Source organism: Leuciscus leuciscus, assembly GCF_965113295.1.
Source record: "Leuciscus leuciscus genome assembly, chromosome: 15".
In the NCBI taxonomy this organism is placed as follows: domain Eukaryota; kingdom Metazoa; phylum Chordata; class Actinopteri; order Cypriniformes; family Leuciscidae; genus Leuciscus; species Leuciscus leuciscus.
This window is the reverse complement of record NC_138739.1, coordinates 32,014,783-32,036,548: the sequence shown is the minus strand read 5'-3', so window position 1 is coordinate 32,036,548 and position 21,766 is coordinate 32,014,783. Positions and strand designations below refer to the sequence as shown.

General features: G+C 42.0%; 1 protein-coding gene across 1 annotated transcript; it reads right to left on the bottom strand.

The window, feature by feature from the left end:
* Positions 1-35: 35 nt before the first annotated feature.
* Positions 36-18,720, bottom strand: LOC309476679 (atrial natriuretic peptide receptor 2-like). Its single transcript, XM_082139825.1, has 22 exons — positions 17,877-18,720; positions 17,268-17,400; positions 16,958-17,081; positions 15,768-15,872; positions 15,569-15,671; positions 15,185-15,330; positions 13,775-13,847; positions 13,405-13,543; positions 13,168-13,254; positions 12,907-13,050; positions 12,697-12,818; positions 12,451-12,595; positions 11,634-11,682; positions 11,435-11,542; positions 11,174-11,293; positions 10,141-10,234; positions 9,773-9,860; positions 2,885-3,024; positions 2,639-2,791; positions 2,423-2,521; positions 1,991-2,082; positions 36-560 (listed from the first exon to the last, which is right to left on the bottom strand). Exons 1-22 carry the CDS (start codon positions 18,013-18,015, stop codon positions 462-464), a joined length of 2,502 nt encoding a protein of 833 aa, XP_081995951.1. The 5' UTR covers positions 18,016-18,720; the 3' UTR covers positions 36-461.
* Positions 18,721-21,766: the final 3,046 nt, after the last annotated feature.

The window sequence follows — 21,766 nt, the reverse complement described above, 5'->3', positions numbered from 1 at the left end:
ACTTCGTCGCAGTCAATGCAGGTGCTAAAAACTAAAATAGGCTAGTTATAGTAACAATCTACCAAAATGCAATATTAAATATAAGGACATTTAACATCAGACAAGCAACGTTTTTGTCTACCCATTTTATTTCAGCATATCTAACTTTCAAATACAACTAGGTTCTGATGAAGACAAAATAATCACAAACATTATAATGAAAGGTCTCTACAAACACATTTGCCCTTCCTATGACAAATGCAATTTTTACATATTCCAGACAAAACATATTTTACAACATTTTAGTCAAATATACAATGAAAGCAGCAACATTTCAGCATAGCAGCAATCAAATAATACTTTGCACATACATATACACCTACAGTAATTATAAACTTCACTGAAATCCGTTAGCATATTTGCTAAACAGTTTTATTTGTTAAAGTTTCTGTCATGACTGTGCTTATACTGCAGCACATAAGTTAAATGCTAACAGGAATGGGAAGACCCAAAGGTTCGTCTTCCCGGGACAAAGGGTCTCTTTTGGCCTCCAGCCACCAAGTTGTCATTTCGCCTTTGCCCTGTTTAACAAAAAGTCGCAATCAGTAAATCTCCTAAACACAATGCCCTGAAGGACAGCATCATACAAAAGAAAGGAAGAGGGGAGAGAGCGCGACTGCACAGAGGTGTGTATTTGCTTGTACATAATGAACACACAAGTGAAAACACAAAAGCCAGCTGAGACCGGGCCCTAATTGAGAGGCACAGCTGAGCTGGGGTCAGAGTTCAGCCTCTGGGGACCATATACCATCATTTCAGGAAGAAAAACATCAATAGAATATTGATTTGGTTGAAGGATCTATAATATACCAGAGCTGCGTTTCCCGAAAGCATCACTAGCCAACTATAGTCACAAATTTCATTGAATTGTGTTGGTAACGACGAAACTTGTGACCATAATTGGTATATTGGCATATTTATTAGTATAAATATTATGATAATAATAATTGTATAATAATAATTTCAAAATAATATATTATTATTATTATTATTCATAAATTGAATAGACAATTTATAATAAAATAAAAATGTAAAAAAAAGTAATGAGCACACACATCATTTTAACAAAAATATTTCTTACTTCATAACTGTCGTTGAATTACTTATTTTAAAAAAAAATTGTTTATGTAAGCTATTTTGACCTATGTTTAACCGATAATACGCTGTTTATTTTGTCCACAACATCAGCACATTAATCATCTTGTCAAGCCATAATGCTATGGAGCACCTAAAGGGATATGAAGATTGAAGAATTTTTTTTTTTTGCGTTTGCTCACAAAAATGTAGCTTTTTCTCCAAAAGGTGTTGTGTTCCACGGAGAAACCCGTGTAGTCCCTCACAAATATTTAGCATTCTCTTGCAAATGTATTGCTTTTCCTCAAGAAAATTTGCATTCACTCGCAAAACTTTTGCGTTCTCTTGCGAAACTTTTGCGTTCTGACACAAAAGTATAGTTTTCCACTGAGAAACTTTTACGTTCTTTTATAACGTTTGCGTTCTCTCACAAATGTATTGTACAATGTGAATCTTACAAAAATGTATGATTGTTAGAAAAAAAGTACGCATGAAGAACCCCTAAACGTAGGCAGATCGTACGAAAACATATGAAAGATTGTACGAATTCGTACAAATTAGCCACCAATTTGCCAAAACGTAAAATTGGTACCGAAATGTGTCATTTCATCACAAAAGTTTAATGATTGAACACAAAGTTTCTAGAGGAAACAGAAGTTTCACGAAAGAATGCAAAATCACTGAAATATAAATTTTCCTCCCATCTCATTTTTTCATCACCAAATCCCTTTAGGGGCTTTGTAGTATGCAGAGTTTGCAAGTTAACCATGGCAACCAGGGTGAATGAACTAAATATTTTCCCACTAAATTTACGACAGGCAAAATGATAGCTCTGTGGGTGGCTTCCTTTGCATACACAAACAAGTGACCATCTTACCTTCACATTGAGAGACCCACGACACATCAGCACGTATCCGCCAAGTGTGTGTAGAAGGTCTGCTGAAGAGCCACTGCACTGGATCTTTAAAGCTATATAACAACAATACGAAATATAGCCTAAAGGCATGTGGAAAGGAAATGACAAGCCTAAAAAAGCTGACAAGTTTTATAATGATCCCAAATATTCTAGAGACTTTTGGTACTAATAGCACAGTAGCCTACTTAGCTTTATTTTATTTTTTTATCTCCACAGAAGTTTAAGAGAGGGAAATATTTGGATCCAACCGTAACCAACATTCAGTTTTATCCCTTTATATCCAATAAAACAGTACTCAAAGACAAATATTTACAAGATTCCATTCGTCCGGAAATGTCGGACAGGCTCAGTTACTAATTGACGCTGTGTAAACAGCTGCGTTTGCCCAAATACCTTCACTGGTGGACTCCATGCGGGCCGCGGTGTTTACAGTGTCGCCAAATAAGCAGTATCGTGGCATTTTGGTGCCAACCACCCCTGCTACAACTGGGCCTAAGATAACACAAAATTCTGTAAATAAAGTTCATAAAATTCTGTCTCATCCAAAGGACATGGTAACCAGCTTGACGCTAATTTCAAGGAAAGATGATTAATGGAAGCCATGCTGACCCGAGTGAATGCCAGCCCGTATCTTCAGCTGTGTGGTGGGCTTGTGTGGGATTTTAAACGCGTGACAGACGCTGATCAAGTCCAGCGCCATGCTGGCAATTTCCCCAGCGTGTTTGATCCCGTTCTCTTTCGGTACTCCTGAGACTACCATATCTGCGGAGGGAGGGGGTTTTCATTGATTTTTTGAGCAATTTGATGCGAACGTGTGACATACAGAGGAAGCAGGATCTCTGTAATCGCACTCACAAGCATCTCCTATAGTTTCCACTTTGTACACATCATAGTTGTCGATGATGTCATCAAATGTGGTGTAAAGCTTGTTGAGAAAATCCACAACCTGGTGAGGAGTGCTGGAGCCTGAGAGTTGGGTGAAGCCCACTATGTCACTGCCCAAAAGAAATTGATATTCATTAATATATCATATAATAATTTATAATATGCTAACGAGTTCAAGAGTTTTGGATCAGATTTTTTTCTGTAGAACTCTTCAGCAGAATGCATTAAACTGTTAAAAAGTAACAGGTACATAAAATGGGTATTTCAAATAAAAGCTGTTCTGACTGCATTTAAAAAATACTAAAGTAGAAAAGTTATGTTAAATTGGAATAATGTTGCTGGATATTACTGTTTTTACTGTAAATGCAGCCTTGGTGAGCATAGAAGAAATTTAAAAATCTTAACAAACCTAAATATTTGAACAGTAGTACAGTAGGCTATAGCCTATATAACGTACTCGGTTACTAACGTAACCTCGGTTCTCTCTAGAAGAGGGACCGAGTACTGCGTAAGATATCTTACGCTAGGGGAAAATCCTTTTTCCGCGAGATATTGAAGCCAAAAATTATCCTTAATTTTGTAATAATGCAAAACGCGTTGCAGCAGCAATGCAGACATAGGCGAGACAGCTCGCGCGCCTATTGGCTGCTCTGCGGCAACTGCAGCAGCCTATCGAGCGAGGCCTGGCGTGACGTCAGACCCAATCAGGGCACTTCGCGCCCGCTGCGTCACGTCCCGCCGAAATGGGCGTGGTCTAGGCCTATAAATATCGCTCGCAGGCAGCTATTATCTGGTTTTTCATCATCGAAGCAACCAGAGCGTGTGCATGCACGGCAAGATACGCAGTACTCGGTCCCTCTTCTAGAGAGAACCGAGGTTACGTTAGTAACCGAGTACGTTCTCTTACGAGAGGTCTCTCGTACTGCGTAAGATATCTTACGCTAGGGGACCCAGTGTAAAACGCCGTGCGTGCTGAGATCTGACACCAAAGACCCAAGGGCGAAAGCCCGGGGTACATATAGTGCACAATCACTCAGTGAACTCACAGAGAGTCCGGGAAGAAGGAGGGGTGCAGCCTCACTTTCCACATAAAGTAGCGTCGAAGGGACGCAAATTTCATCATACAGACAGGGCGGGGTACGGCCTGAACTGATGGAAAAAAATGTGGGTCTTACACAGTTTGCCCAGCTTTAAACTGTCGAAAATTGAGCTGTGCTCAGTAAACGCAGCATTCTGAGCTGAACGCATCAGGTCAGATAATACTGGTAGTCTAGACCGACAGCAGCCTGGCCTGCAGGGCGGGAACCTCTAGGTTATAGAACCTTATAAATGTAGACGGGGAGGCCCAGCCTGCCGCCATACAAATATCTTGCAAGGCAATCCCACTCGACCAAGCCCACGAAGAGGCCATGCCTCTTGTGGAATGCGCTCTGACACCCAAAGGGCACTGCATGCCCTTGGAGGCGTATGCCAGCGCTATAGCATCAACTATCCATCTGGATAGGCTCTGTTTCGACGCGGCTAGTCCCTTAGAACGTCCGCTAAACGAAACAAAGAGCTGTTCCGTCTGTCTGAAAACAGACGAGCGAGACACATAAGCTCGTAATGCCCTGACTGGGCAAAGGAGGCTCGCGTCTCTTTCCTCATCAGGGACCGGTAGGGCTGACAGAGAGATAATCTGCGCCCTAAACGGTGTGTTGAGGGATTTTGGAACATAACCGTGCTTAGGTTTGAGTATAACTTTTGAGTCATTGGGCCCAAACTCCATGCACGCCGCGCTCACAGAGAGCGCGTGCAGATCCCCTATGCGCTTCACCGAAGCGAGAGCCAGCAAAAACACCGTTTTGAAAGACAGGTGTTTCAAATCGATTGACTGTAAAGGCTCAAATGGCGCACCTTTCATGGCTTCCAGAACCGTAGAAAGGTCCCATACGGGGACTGAGGGAGGTCTGGGAGGATTCAGTCTCCTAGCTCCTTTAAGGAAGCGGATGACTAAATCGTTCCTTCCTATTGACTGACCAAGCGTTGTTTCTGAGAACGCTGCTATAGCCGCCACATAAACTTTGAGCGTGGAGGGGGCCCTGCCCCCATCCAACAGCTCTTGTAGGAAGGAAAGCACCTCCGTCACATCACAATTTGTGGGTGACACACCACGGGCTGTGCACCAGCCCGAAAACACTGACCATTTCGAAGAATAGAGTCGTCTTGTAGACGGAGCTCTAGCCTGCGTGATCGTGTTTAATACTCCTTTAGGGAGTCCAACATGTACCCGTTGATGGCCCAGACATGAAGGGACCATAGATCCGGGTGAGGATGCCAGATCGAGCCGCGGGCCTGTGAGAGGAGATCTCTCCTCACTGGTACTGGCCACGGGGCAGTACTTGCTAACTGCATCACGGCTGGGAACCAAGGTTGGTTTTTCCAGAACGGTGCTACCAGCAGTACTGAGCATCCTTCTTCCCTGATCCGTTCTATCACCTGAGGCAGGAGAGAGACGGGGGGAAAAGCATAGAGCGGGCGGCGGGGCCACACATGGGCCAGCGCGCTCCTGCTCTTGGAGAAAAATTCTTGACAGTGAGCGTTTTCTTGAGACGCAAACAGGTCCACTTCCGCTCTGCCGAATTTCTTCCACAGCAGTTGGACTGTCTGTGGGTGTAGGGACCATTCGCCTGCCGGAACGTTGTTCCTGGACAGTCTGTCTGGTCCTATATTCATGATCCCTGGCACGTGCGCTGCTCTGAGCGAGCGCAGGTTGCACTGAGCCCATACCAGGAGGCGTTCTGCCAGCCTGTACAGTTTCTCGGATCTGATGCCGCCCTGGCGATTTATGTAGGATACCACAGACATGTTGTCCGAGCGGACCAAGACGTGGTGACCTTTTATTTGGGGACAAAAACGCGTCAGCGCGTTGTCTACTGCCAGCATTTCGAGGCAGTTTATGTGCAGGAGCTTCTCCCGTTCTGACCACTGGCCGAAGAACGGTCTGCCCTCGAGCAGCGCTCCCCATCCCGAGGTGGACGCGTCCGTGGACACCACTTTCACCCTCGAGGAAGTCCCCAGGCTTACACCTGATTGGTACCAGTCGTTCGCTTTCCAGGGTTTCAGCGCTGTAACGCATTTCTGATTGACCCTGAGGCGAAGCAAACCGGGTGCCCACGCTTTGCGTGGGACTCGCGCTTTCAGCCAAAACTGCAGCGGGCGCATGCGGAGCAGACCCAGCTGGAGTACTGACGATGCTGAGGCCATGAGACCTAGCATCTTCTGAAATCTTTTGAGCGGGACAGACGCGCCGCAGCGAAAAGAGTTCGCTGTGCGTCGAATGTCTACCGCGCGCCGTTGTGATAGTCGCGCTATCATGGATAGTGAGTCCAGTTCTGTGCCCAGGAAAGATATTTTCTGACTGGGTGACAGGGAGCTCTTCGCCCAATTGACACTCAGACCCAAATCCTCGAGGTGATCGAGTAAAATGGTCGTGTGTTCTATGAGCACTGCGCGAGATTGCGCTAGAATCAGCCAATCGTCCAAATAATTCAGCACTCGCATGCCTCTCATTCTGAGGGGTGCGAGCGCCGCGTCCATGCACTTCGTAAATGTACGGGGTGCTAGGGACAAACCGAACGGCAGGACTGTGTACTGATATGCCTGGCCCTCGAAGGCGAATCTCAAAAATCGCCTGTGACGTGACGCTATCTGTATTTGAAAATACGCGTCTTTCAGATCTATTGACACAAACCAATCTCCTTGGCGAATCTGCACAAGGATTTGCCTGGTCGTGAGCATCCTGAACTGTCGCTTCACAAGCACTTTGTTCAGTTGCCTTAGATCTAGTATGGGTCTGAGACCCCCGTCTTTTTTCGGTACCAGGAAGTATCTGCTGTATAGCCCTCCTTCGCTCTGATCTTGAGAGAGGGGTTCTATGGCCCCTTTTCTCAATAGTTTCGTCACTTCGGCTCGAAGTAGATGTGCTACTTCTGTTTTTACCGTGGTCTCGACGCGCGCCACATAGCGGCGAGGGCGTCGGCGAAACTGCAGCGAATAGCCTCTTTTTATAATGTTCAGCACCCACTTCGAAACCCCGGGCAGCTTTGCCCATGCGTCTGCATGGATAGCTAGGGGTCGAATACGAAGCGCGCTCCGCTCGCTCAGCGATGGAGAAGCTTCTGTGTGCTGTAACACAAGCGTGTCGCTCGTGACATTTGAGGCATGGGGCGCGCTGATGACAGCGGGCAGATTGCCCGCGCTCGACTCCTCTACGGTGGTTAACCGCGAGGGGGAGGGCTGGGCGGTTCCCGTGGGAACTGTCATGTCTATGTGTGGATGTGGGCGCGGGACAGCGGGCACATTTATCACACCGAAAACATCGTTCGCTTGCGTGAAGCGAGTGCACGTTGGTTTCGTTTTTACAGAAACCGTGAGACATGCGTAACGTGGTGTTAGTGGGCACTGGGTAGTGGGCACATTCACCATGTTTAAAGCGCAACCGACCTGAGTCGGTTTTATGTGCGCGAGCCCTGTGTGACAGGCTGTGCTTATGTGTAGGGATGGGCACTGGGCAGTGGGCATTCTTACTACACACGAAACACCATCGGCCGTGGCCGGGACACCAGAAAATACGCTCTTTTGGGGATTTATCTGGGTAGCCGTGAAAACGGCATTTGTGTGCAGGCAAGCGGGTGACAGAACCGACTTGTTGGCTGCAGAAAACACTGGAACAGTCACATTTTCTGGAACTGGACGAGCGAATAGCTTTGGTGTGAGTCCGGCCGCAGCGGGACTGGAACACCGTCGTTTTCCTAGCTGTGCTAGGACGACTTCGGGGCCTCGGGCTTCACCGTAACCTTAGGTCGCGGGCCGCGTCCTGCGGGGCGGCGACCGGATGAGCGGGAGCGCGGTCTCGCGCTTCTGGCCTGGCGGCGCTGTGAAGTGGAGGCAGTGGACGGTGGCTGTGGCTGTGAGCTCTGAGCAGACGGTTTCGCACGGCCTGCTGCAGAGCTGGAGCGCTTCGGGAGGAAGTGCTTCATAGCCTGAGACGCTTTCTGTACCTCTGCGAATCTCTCCGCGAAATCTTTGACGGAGGATCCGAAGAGGCCTGCGGCGGAAAGCGGGGCGTCGAGGAACGCGGTGCGCTCAGACTCGGCCATTTCCGAGAGCGTCAGCCATAGATGTCTCTCAGACACGGTGAGAGAAGCCATAGTCCGTCCAATGGCTTGCGCTGCGGACTTAGTAGCACGAAGGGCGAGGTCCGTGGCACTCCTTAAGTCCGGCACGCAGATCGCGTCAGGTCCTTCCTCATCCAGCTTACGGAGGAGATCGGCCTGGAAGATCTGGAGCGTTGCCATGGTATGCAACGCTGACGCAGCTTGCCCGGCGGCGGAGAAAGCGCGGTGGAGCAAGCTCGACGTCGTGCGGCAAGCTTTAGAGGGTAGGGCCGGCTTAGCGCGCCGTCCAGCGGAGGGCGGGCATAAGTGGGCCGCTATCGCCTCTTCAACCGGCGGCAGCGAGAGGTATCCTTTGTTCTTGGCATCGTCAACGGCGGAGAATGCCAAAGAAACAGCAGGACGCACTCTAGCAGAATAGGGGGCGCTCCAGGACTTGGCGACTTCTTCGTGTAACTCAGGAAGAAAGGGCGCCGGTCTGGACACAGGTGAAGCGCGCTCCCCAGGCAGGAAAAATCCATCCAGCCGGTTGTGAGCGGGCTGCTCAGGCGAAGACCACTCGAGGCCGAGGCTCGCCGCGGCCTGTGCGAGTACTCGCATGAGTTCCGTCTCGATGGAAGCTCTTTTGCCTGACGAAGTGCGGGCAGGGGGCGCGGGGTCCTCAGAGCCCGCCCAATCCTCACTGCCTGACGCCAGGATAGAGCAGGAATCATCCTCTCCCAGCAGGGCTTCCTCATCCGCGATATCAACGGAAGCGGCGGCAGACGGCGGCCGCTGTCCGTCAGGAAGCGAAACAGAAGAAGCCGGGGAAGCAAGCGGGCGAACCGGCGAGCTTTGGCGGCTGAGGGAGGGTTCCGGGGCCCGCTGGGCACGGCGCTTTTTACGGCGCGACGCCGCGGCGGGCGGGGGAGCAGTCTCGGTGAAGACGGCTAGGCGAGTCCTCAGAGTCGCCATTGCCATCAGCTCGCAGTGAGGGCATCCGCCGTCAGCGAGCGCGAGAGCTGCATGTTCCTCACCCAGGCAGGAAACGCAGATCACGTGGCGGTCCCCGTCGCTGAGTGTGGCTCTGCACGAGCCGCAGGAAGGCATCTTTAAAAAGACGCTAGCTCTTTTAGAAATGTGTGTCGCAGCGGCGACACACACACACAGAAATACAGTGTAATAAAGAGAAGGATATAAGCGCCGGAAAGCGCAGCAGGAAGGCAGGAAGGCGGCGCGGCCAGCGACTTCAGTGACTCGTCCCGCTGAAGGTGCTCTCTCTCGACGGCGCGGCTCCTAATCCAGCTCCAGCGATGCGTGTGCTTCGCTTGAAGGATGAAAAATCTGATAATAGCTGCCTGCGAGCGATATTTATAGGCCTAGACCACGCCCATTTCGGCGGGACGTGACGCAGCGGGCGCGAAGTGCCCTGATTGGGTCTGACGTCACGCCAGGCCTCGCTCGATAGGCTGCTGCAGTTGCCGCAGAGCAGCCAATAGGCGCGCGAGCTGTCTCGCCTATGTCTGCATTGCTGCTGCAACGCGTTTTGCATTATTACAAAATTAAGGATAATTTTTGGCTTCAATATCTCGCGGAAAAAGGATTTTCCCCTAGCGTAAGATATCTTACGCAGTACGAGAGACCTCTCGTAAGAGAACCCAATGTCACCTGTCTTTAAAAGCAAATATTTATTGTTTCAGTCCTTCATTATTTTCATTCTCACCTGAAATATACAGTGGCGTTGGAGTAACTCTGGGCTTCTGCTGTGCATCCCTGACGAAGATCATCAGCTACTGGTTTTGGTAACATGCCTGACACAAACATTATCATAATATAATAATAATTATATATATATATATATATATATATATATGTGTGTGTGTGTGTGTGTATATGTGTGTATGTATCTATGTATCTTAATAAATGCACCAAACATTTCAAGCTGGAAACAGTCACAGCACAAGTACTTTAAATGTCCAGTAGGTGGAACCATTTGGACATTCATTCCTTGAAAGTTTTTTTTTTTTTTTTCTTGTCTGAAAAAAATTATTATGGATAATTAACTTTCATCAGCCATATACACTTCCATACTGTAGAGTAAACGGTCTGTCTTCTGCTTCTCCTGAAGAAGATCCTGTGTTCTCTCGGCTACAATGGTTTCCAAATGTTTACTGTACTTTTCCATCTAGAAAATAAAAACAACAAAGGTGGACTTCATTTTTTTTTATAATAGTACTATTAGAAACATTTCTGTTAATTGAAATAATGCTGAAATAGAATAAAATATAAATGTTAGTTTAAAAACTTAAACTAAATGAAAATTAGAAGTGAAAAACTGAAATAAGTAAAAATTATTAACTGTAAATAAATAAATAACTAAAACTATAATAAAAAGTAAATATTAGACAAATAGAAATATTTAAAATTAATAATAATAATAATAATAATAATAAAATGTGGGGGAAAAAAATATAATAAAATTCCTAAACATTAAACTGAAATGTGAAAATATAAAAGTAAAAGCTTATTTGAAAAGTTAATAAAACATTAACATACATTTTATATATATATATATTAGTACTGTGCAAACGTCTTGGCCACGCTAGTATTATCGGCCCTAAAAATGGTTTAAGCCAGTTTTTTATAAGTATGTCTGTAGGAAATATCAGTTTATATTGACAAACATTGCTTTTGCCATTACTTGTAATAATCCTGTGATATTTTTAAATGCACAACGAGTCTGAAAACAGCCGGTATGATCTGATCTCACCATCATCCAGTCTGTCTGAGATTACATGAGGAAACAAAGTTTATTCAAGAGTCTTGGAGACAATGCCACAGTTCTTCTGGATTTAATCTGTCTCAGTTCTTCATGTAACTGAGTTCTTCAGTTCTCAGTTTCTGTTTCTTCATGTAATCACAGACAGACTGGATGATGGTGAGATCAGATTATACCGGCTGTTGTCAGACTCGTGCATACAAAAATCACTAATTATATACCGTTAGTATCACTAATTAGAATTACAAATAAAGACTTTTGCACAGTACTGTGTATATGTGTGTGCGTGTATGTGTGGTAAAACTGGAATAAAACTTGAAAGGCTTGACTAGACAAGATACATACCAGGTTCATCATCATATCCACAGGGCTGACCTTGTGCGGGTTCATTTTTTCAAGAATCTTTTTCACCTGCTCAAACGTCGGCCTCATGGCAACATTGTGGGACCAGCATCTCTTTATCAGCTGCGTGAAATTTGACTATGAACACTGAGTGCTTTTCATTTATCTCATCAAGAGCAAATGACTTCAAAGTTATTCAAAAAGAGGAAATGTGCTTAAGTAAATAGCGTTCAAGTGCAATGCATCAGTTACAACAATACAAACCTCACAGTAATCATCTGGATCTGGGCAATCATTGTCCGATTTCCCAGCCTCTAGTTTGGGAAGCGATGGACGCCACATAACATCAAGCTTCACTGAATCTGCCTGTTCCTGCTCATATGACAGTAATTGCACTTCTTATCATCACCTCTTATCCAAATAACTGTCTAAAACCTCCAAACCTTCCTGCATGTATACTTACTGAAATGAGGTCACTGCGAGTGGCGATTTCCACCAAAATAACAGAGTAGCTTGAGATACGGGAAGAAAAGGAATGTTTATTTTATGCTTCTGAGAGATTGTGTTTTATTTGAGAACAAATTGCAGCTCTGGGATGCATCTTTAAAATATACAAAGCATTTCCTTGTGTGCAAAGATATAAAAGATTAAAAAACAAAAACAAAAAAAGGGTTATGACCCTGGGTTAGACGCACACTGTTATGCAGTACATTTTATAGTCCCCATCATGTCTATTTATTGATTATTAGCTCATTTATTTATTTATTTATGTTTGTCACAGATAATTAAACAGAGAAGTGAATTAGTGAATTTTAAATATGTGATCCTGGACCACAAAACCAATCACATGGTTCAATTTCTTGAAATGTTGATGTATGATTTGTTAGGATAGGACAATATTTGGCCGAGATATAACTATTTGAAAATCTGGAATCTGAGGAATCTTTATGTTCGCTATTATGCTGCATCCACTCACGAAAATAAATGTTTTATATATTTACGGTAGGAAATTTACTAAATATCTTTATGGAACATGATCTTTACTTAATATCCTAATGATTTTTGGCATAAAAGAAAAATCGATCATTTTGACCCATACAATGTATTGTTGGCTATTGCCACAGATATACCCGTGCTACTTGTGACTGGTTTTGTGATCCAGGGTCACATATGTTCATACAGATTTTTAACCTCACTTAAAGATATTCCAAACATGTTTTTGTTTGATAAATCATTAAACATCAAAATTTAAAAGGATGGTTGAAAAACATTTCTCCTACCTGTACACATCAGCCGCGGCTGTGAAACTAGTGCTGATTCTCTGAAGAACTTCAGGGGCGCAGTAAATGTGATGGACGTTTTGACATTGGAAATTGGTGCTCATGTCCTCAAAGTCCTCCTTTCTGTAGGCCATCAGCCCATAATCTGTATAATTAAATAAGTCTTAATTCATAATTGAATTATTTTTTCACATGCGTTGGAATATGTGTAAGAAATGCACCTCTAAAAAATCTAGCATCATGTACCTGATATTTTGCAGACCCACCGATCGTCAATCACACAGTTATGAGAATGAAGGCGGCTGTGAAATATTTTGTGCTGGTGCAGGTATGCCATCCCTCGGGCAATATCAGTAGCAAAAGACAATCTGTAGACAAACGTGTTCATTTTATTTATAAAGTTCCATGCATGGAGCTTCTAAAGAGCTTTCCCACAATGCCACAAGACATATTTACCGAAAACCCCAGTTGATGGGGATGTCCTCGTTCAACAGCACATCTGCCAGGCTTCCCTTTGGACAGTACTCTGTGATAATGCTCACGAAAGGAACTTCAATGCACCCTCCAATGAACTTTGAGAGGTTTGGGTGATCAAGCTCCCTGGTGTAAAAAAAAAAAAAAAAGATTCTTAATTTAGATGTTAGTTAAAATCTAATAAAGGTCAATGATTTGGTATGGTTAATATAATTTATAATATTTGTGGCTACAGCTACTCACCTGACCTCTTTGACTTCTTTTCTGATTGTTTTAGTCAGGGTGAAGTGTTTTTTCTGGATGTGTTTTACCGCTACAGTCCTTCCATCACTGAAAAAACAAAAACAAAGAAAAAAAAAACTAAGATAAGACAAAAACAAAGGCAACAAAACAAAGCAAAGAAAACAAAGCGTCAACAAAACAAAGACAAGACAATACAATAAAACAAAAACAAAACATTTGTTTGTAGCAAACACTCACTAGATGCCGGCCTGAATAAATTGCGGTTTGAAGTTGGCGTTCACTGCAGTGCAGACCGTCACATTTGTAACTCTACTCACACTGGAGTTCCTCTTTACTGTCCAAAGACTTGTGGTGCTACAAGAACCTGTGTAGCATACTTTACATATGACCAAAAAAAAAAAAAAAAAAAAAGGTAGGTAAAATGTGCAGCGTTTTGAAGCAAAACAGGATGTTCAGTGAAAAAAAAAAAAAAAAAAGATTGACTTGAAATTATGTAAATTGTTGTGTCATGCTAAATTAATTAAAAAAAATAATGTTGTGAATTTAAATATTTTTATATTTAGCAGTAACACATTTAAAGGCAGTGGATGAGTCTAAAAACTCTTACCAAACATGATATTATTGTAGTTGATGATCCAGCTCTCATCCCAAAACATTTTCTGTTTTTGGTACTGCAGCCACTAGGAAAATTAATAATTAAAAATATTCATAATGGGACAAAACAATACATATGGTTTGTAACAAACTGTACAACATAGGCAGAATAATACATTACTAACACTGAGCGATGACATTGACGCTACAGGGAACGCTCCTGCATGAGCCGGTGTCTGAAGCATGTGTGGAAACATGCCAATTCTATTGTTCAACAGCGTGGTCAGGTGACATGGCGTCAGCGCAAAACCGAGACCATAAACAGAGGCCTGAAATGAATGGAATAGATAAACCCAAAGGACTCAAGCCTGGGGTCAATCCAATTCAATAATATCCATGAATGTGTGTGGAAAGGGCCAGCCTGCCGCAACACAAACATATATAATAAATAAAATACATTTTTGGGGGGCACGTGCACTCACACTGGCCCTTTTGTTCCTCCCTTCTTGTTATGGAGGAGCTAGGGCCTGGCCAGGACTCTCGCAAACTCCATCGGTGAGATAGGAACTGCTGGAACGCCACTAATAGCTTCAAACCTATCAATAACAGCATTGACTGCATCACCAAATAGGCCAGAGGCAAAACTGGGGCATCCAACAGGAAGCCTTTGTCTTTTTCCTTGATGCTAGAGAGGTTAAGCTACAGATGTCTTGACATGGCAAACATAGCACCCAACGTACGGCCGATTAAGCAGGCCGTCTGCTTTGTGGCACAGACAGCCGGATCTATGGTCCACAGAATTCCCTCACTGACACCAGAGTCTAGGTCTTTCAGCAGGTCAGGCTGGTACGCTTACACCAACATCGTATGCAGTGACGCACCAGCCGGACCCACTGCCTCATAAGCCCTACCCCCGAGGCCAGATGTAACTTTACAGGGGCTTGAGCGTACTCCAAAGGGAGCACAGTAAATTTTGAGAGGAGATAATTACAAGTATTTTGAGGGAACACAATGCTTTTTGTGAAATAACGCAAAATTCCTCTGGGGAATGCAACAATTTTGCAAGTTATCGCGAAACCATTGATTTCCATGTCCATCACCATGTACCTTTAAACTCCGTAAGAATGTGAGTGGTGCTTTCCTGTGAAATATTTGCATATACTAGTGTATTGTTGGTGGTTAATAGGGCATAGCTAAGGTATTCTAAATGGTTTTAAGCATGTTACAGGGGTGTTAGTTGGTTGCTTACTTTGACTTACTTACTTTGAAGTCAAAAGAGCCCATCCCAAGTCTCTCTCTTTTTTTTTTTATCTATTCCTTCTTTCAGTGTAAGTTTCTTTGCCTATTTAATCATCTGCAAGTTATATTGACAGGGTCTCTTACATGAGCAAATATTTGTCTAGCATTGAACCAGAATTCTCACCACCAACGTTAAGAAAAAACCACTGCAGAACAAGGCAACAGGAAGCCCAATAGCCACTTTGATGGATGTAGGCATAGGACAAACACCACAGTCAGCAGGGCACGTCAGACAATTCTCCTCCAGCTCACAGGTGTCGTCTCCACACACTGACACACATGCAGAAATGAAAGTCACATAAACATCCCTAGACAAATCGTACTTTTTTTCCTAATATGACACAGATTATTTCCTGGACCACATTAGAATATGTCAACAATTAGCTTTGCTTAATCAAACACTTTCAATAGTAGTTGCATTTCAAGTAACATCTATATCCTTGATGTACCAGTTGTTTAAAGACATATTTTCCGTAAATGCCTAAAGTGTTTAACAAGTTATACTAACCTTGAGCGCTGACTACTAGCACTTTGGACTCTAGTGCTGCATGCATCTGTCCCACTTTTATATGAGCAATAACCGATGTAACTCCTAAATGGACCAGCACCACCTGTGTAAAATAATTAAAATAATCCCCATAAAATAAAACGTACAAATAAAACTCTTAATTCAAAAATCTTTATATTTATATAGCTTTGCTTGTAACCTTTGACGTCCAGAGCAGTTGGCTCATCTTGCCAGCTTTAGATACCGTGTGGGTTACGATTTCGCCATCGTCTGGAATCCAGGGACCACAAATACCTCCACCTCTCTAAACAGACAAAATGTAATCACCTGACTGTTTAAAGGTTTAATGAGATGTAGAGCAATCAAGGCTAATATTGACTGTCAAACATCATGCACAAAATTTAATAACAGCTTACCACACTGTATAATTAATGGCACCAGTTTAAGTAGAACCTGAATAAGTGCAATAAAACTGAAACACACACAAAAACAAACACACTCACACACACACACACACACACACACCATAGACTTCTACTGTTCTTTATATTATATCAAGCTTATACTGTATAAACCTACTCTATCCAAATATACAGTACTGTTCAACATTCTTGGGATTAGTAGACATTTATAATGTTACAACAGGTTTATAATGCCGTTCTTTGAACTTTCTTTTCATAAAAAAATCATCCCTTGGGGGAAAAGTATCACGGTTTCCATTAAAAGTTTACGAACCACAACTGTTTTCAACACTGATAATAAAAAGAAATGTTTCTTGAGCAGCAAATCATCATATTAGAATGATTTCTGAAGGTAATAATGCTGAAAATTCAGCTTTGATCACAGGAATAAATTACATTTTTAAATATATTCAAATACAAAACTGTTATTTTAAATTGTAATAATATTTCACAATATCACTGTTTTTGATGTTTTTGATCAAATGTCTTAGTGAGCAAAAAGAGACTTCTTTCAAAAATATAAATCTTTTGAATAGCTCATTAAAATGTGTATTCTTAATTTGTATTTTTTTTTCTTCATTTAAGTAATAATTAATTGAATTTAATCCATTTTAATCACTTTTTAATGACAATATGATATCTGTAAAAAAGTTTGATCAGATTTAGCGTACAAAATTTCAGCAAAAAATTTTTCCCAAAGCCTAGGAAGGTACGAAACTCACACACACGCTCATATATGCAACCACCACAGGGCATGTATGGCAATGGTAATTAGTCTACATACTGCAATACTATCATTTTGTGGCCTCTGATATCATGCCAAAATGTGCCTTGTTCAGTCGACATTTATTTCAAAGATTTCGGCGTCAGTGTGACTAAATCAAAGAGAGCTTGCTGTAGGTTTTACGTCGACCATAATGATACGGACCATGAGCGCAAGAGGACAGGAGTGAATGTTGGCATGGTACACGCAGCAGTTGTCTTCATTGGCGTTGTTCCAGTTTGCGGGACATTCGTTCTCAAGGCAGAATCTTTTGGCCTCCGAGGCATTACTGTGGAAGAAAGTGGAGAGTATATTGTAACATAAGCCAACATTCCTACATTCATTGTTAACATAATATTACATTCAAGGAAACCTCAATGTGCAATGCGACAACAAAAAGTTCAATGGAGTAAAAAGTGGTTTCTAAACATAATAAAGCACATTTGAGAAGGCCGGCATTGTGAGGCCGGCTCACCTGAACTGGAAAATCTTGTTTTTAACGGCATATTCATAAAAGGAATGTGTGGCCGTGACAGAATAGGTAACGTTGAACTCCTCCCCATCTGTGACCTTTTCTGGCGGACGTTGAACCCAAGCCATTTCTAAGCCTGTGAAAACATGTGGGTGTAAAGTGTTTAAGGAAGCTTAAAAGGAAATATCCAAGAGATCTAGCAAAGCAAATGTTTATCCTCTTGTATGGTATACGGTATACACACAGAGTTGAATCAACTTTCAAACGAACAGCACTTATTTTGTTGGCCTACTGATTAGAAACTTCCTTTAAGTTGTGGGTTTTGTAAATTTAAGGTCTCGTCTGCAATTCTTAAAGGGACAGTTCATCAAAAATAAAAAATGAACGAATAATTTAGGCTGGTTTTTGTGAACTTGATCAATTATTCACTGAAAAGATCTGTTCATGAATTGGACCATATTTTTGAATATGTCGGTAGCACACAAGTCATACTGGTTTATATCGATGTTAGGATGAAGACAGAAATGTCATTTTTGGGTGAACTGTCTCTTTAAGGAATTACCATCAACAATGAAAGCAATTGAGTGTAGCTAATTAGACTCATTATCTTACCGCCACAGCTAATCATGTTGTAATCATTTGGTTCAGCTATGGGCCAGCAGTCATATTCAGTGTTGTCCAGGTCATGCCATCCTTCAACAGTCAGAATCTGAAACATTTCATAATCATTGGTTTTTTTATCTGATAACATATGCCAACTCTTATGAATGATGTCTTGCTCAAGTGCAATTGCGTAGGACTTTATTGTTTAGTGAAATCAATACTTTTGAATGTAATATTGCTAAATTTGATACACAATAGTGTCGGCTATGTTAGCATGACTTTGGTATGTTGGGAGATTGAAATTATAAAATATGTTCCTGCCAAACTTGTATTTCAGAGCACATTATATCTATTTTACCCACAATAAAAAATAAATTAATTAAAAAAAAGTAGAATAAATGAATGAAATGTTCCTGTCAAACTTGTATCTATGATTCATTTCAGAGTATGTTAAATCTTTTAACCCTTATAAAATAAAATAATAAAAATAAATGTGTATATATGACATTTCAGACCCATATTTAATCAAATAAAAATTTCCTGTCAAACCTGTATCTATGATACATTTAAGAACATGTTCAATATTTTAATCTATATTTAATAACATTAAAAAAATTACATTTGTATCTGTGGCACATTTCAGAGCATGTTAAATAAATGTTTTGCCCATATTTAATAAAATAAAATTGCTTTAAACAATGCTGATATGTACCATGGACCTAATATGTACAATGGTATTTACATAATGGCACTCCTGAATGTACAATAGTATTAGAGAAGCAGAGTGAGTTTTATTCACCAAATGTGCATAAACACACAAGGAATTTGTTGTGGTTTCCAGTAGCTCTGAGGTATTACCATGGTATATGTATTTAAAAAAATAAATAAAAAAGTTTTAATAAATTTAAATATATGTGTATATATATATATATATATAGCTCCATGATATGCAAAAATATATAACTCTAACTCACACATCCCTCATTTCTCATTTCAGTTCTTGGTGAATTCACAGGTCTGCCCTTCACTGCCTAATTCTGGCCACAAGTGTTTCTGACACGGCCACAAAAGCCAAGAGTGATCCTGTCTGATCCAGTCCATTCAATGACAGTTTCTTGGCAGGAAAGCTGATTACATTTATCACTATAAAACATGGTATCTTAAACAACAAAACACCATCATGTTTTCAGACCTGTCAAAGTGATCAAATAATTCCCTGAATCATTACAATATTGATTAACTCCAAGTAAAGGCACAAAATCATGCACTTACCATAAGGAAAAGGACAGCGCAGGTTTCCCACAGACCCATATTGTCTTGCTTGTCTATTTGATGCACCGTGTGGACTGACTTGATAAGAAGGGGCTGCCTCTTGTCCTCTATTTTTTCTTTCTTTCTTTTCTTGTGGCCTCAATAGCCCCCTAATTATTCAATCAGTTGGAGAGCTCACGCTAATCACAAACACTCTCCCAAGGAGATCCAACTCACCTTCAGCCTCCACTTGTAGTTTAGGGTATGTTGTCAGCACACATGCAGAAACCATATGTGGGATAGGCTGCAGCTATCAATTATTTTAGTAATAGAGTATTCTGCCGATTATTTAATCGAGTAATCGGATAAAAATTTTGGTAAAAAAAAAAAATCAATGTGAACGACAGCCTTTAAAATTACTTAAAATACAAATATATAATAAGCGATAATAATTGGTTCAAATAAAGTATCAAAGTAAGAAATCATATTGGTTTTATTGAACAACACTGTTAAAGTTGACATGAAATCAAAATTGACCCTATTTACTTTGTTAGCGCATATTAGTCTTATATAGTCATATTAGTCAGTCTTGTGGTGAACAATCTGTGGTAATCTTTAATCAAAATCTGAAAAGTTACTTCCGGTCTGGAATGGAAGGCCTTTTCTGATGACGTCAGTTTGACGGCTTGGGTTGAAAACGCTAAACCACTCCCCTCAAACCGTTAGTCTGCTATGAGCAGAGATGGAGAGGAGGAGTGCTAAAGTAAAACCCTGCCTTCTGTTCAATATTCCGTTTCACGTGGAAATACGTCACAACGCTGGAGAAAAGTCGTTTGCAACTTCCGGTTCACGGGGACTTTAAAATACATGATATAAACATAACTTATGTAGACTACATATTATAACAAATGCCTGCAGAGGGCGCCAACTGCCTGGTGTTAATTGTTGTTACATTACGGAATGATCAAATCCTTGTTTCATTTTGACCAAACAACATTTAATTCAAATGTCCACTTAATCTTTAATATTTGGTCACTTCTGTATGATAGAAATGCAACAGCCGCTGTAATTTCATGAACAAGAACATGTGCACATCAGGGGCGTGTCTAGGGGAGGCTTGGGGCCTACCCTGAGAAATGATCGGTCTCATTTAATGCTAGTGTGTTCTTATAAGCTTTTCCTGAAAGTCTTGTAGTTGAACAGTTAAGTTTTGTTTGCATTTGTTTTGTCATTTTAGCAGGCTATTCATTTGTTGGGTAACAAACCCTAGTTCAGGCTGCTTAGCTAGCTGTCACTGAAGTTGCTAGTTTCTAGTCACTGAAGTTAGCACTGAAGTCAATGAAGCTGGCTTTTGGATAAGTAATAATTAGACAAGTACAATCGTTATAACACCAGTTTTTATTAAACATAAAAAATGCATAAGTGGCTCATTAAAAAACAGGCACCTTGTCCTTAGCGCATCTGCTAGCAACACTGAACATGCTACAATCCTCCTCCAGCTCAAGTGTGTCCGCTCCCCCTGACTTCAATTTGGATAGCCCATCCCATCCCAGCCCAAGCTAAGTAGCTATCCTAAGCGGCCATTTGGACAGGCTCTCAGGTGTTTCAATGCGGGCTGGTATCAGTCTCGACCATGGCTCGAATATTCTATCTTACGTGATGCCAGCTTTTGCTTTCCCTGCCCCTGCCGTAAATTTAGTGTCTCCAAAGTGTCTTTAGTGAAGCATTCACAAAAGTAGGCTACACCAATTAGAAAAAAGCGCTGATAAAAAAACAATGGTTTTCAGAAACATGCTTGCGACACTATATATCACTCATTCTGGGAGGAGCATTTCTCTCAGTGTGGAAGAAGGCCTACCAACCCACCTAAAAGAAGAAGGATAGTTATTTCACAACTTGTCAGTAGTGTTATCTTGTCTACAATAGGGCATGGTGGTGACTCTGATGACCAAACCGCTCCTAATCAGACTTTTAAAAGGGCTATGTTCAACATCCTTGACGGGGCTATTGTGGAGATGGAGACAAGATTCTCTCAAAGAAATGTTGATTTAATGAGGGCAACATCATTTCTCTTACCAAAATCAGCGTCTTTTCTTGACCCTTCTCTCCTGAAGCCACTTCAAGTGCTTGCAGGCACAGAGCAAAATAGTATAGACCTTGCAAAATGAAACTGCTGTGGCAAAAGCAATGTTGCTCAATAAACTGTCCACTGATGCTAACCTCTCTGATGTATGCAAGTGCATTCAGCTGTACAAAGAGGCCTTCCCCATTTTGCATAAGCTATATGTCAAAGCACTCATGATTGCTGTGTCCTCAGCTGCATGTGGAAGTTCTTTTTCTACCATGAGCCGCATTCTCACCCCTCTCCGAAGATCAATGCTGCATTCAAGGAAGAGAGATTTGGTAATTTTGGCACCCGAAAAAAAAATCACAAAAAGTCTGGACATGAATCAATTTGTTTCTGAAATTGCCAAGACTAGCCGTACACTGGTCCTGTAGATAGGATACACTGGACACTGATGACTGTATTGAACTACTGCTCTAGCTCTCCCATTGTCAACATATTATGTGGTATACATTTGTTTTGATGTTTACCTAACATGCATGGACTGCACTCTATTTCTATTCATGGGTATCATCAGGTCCCT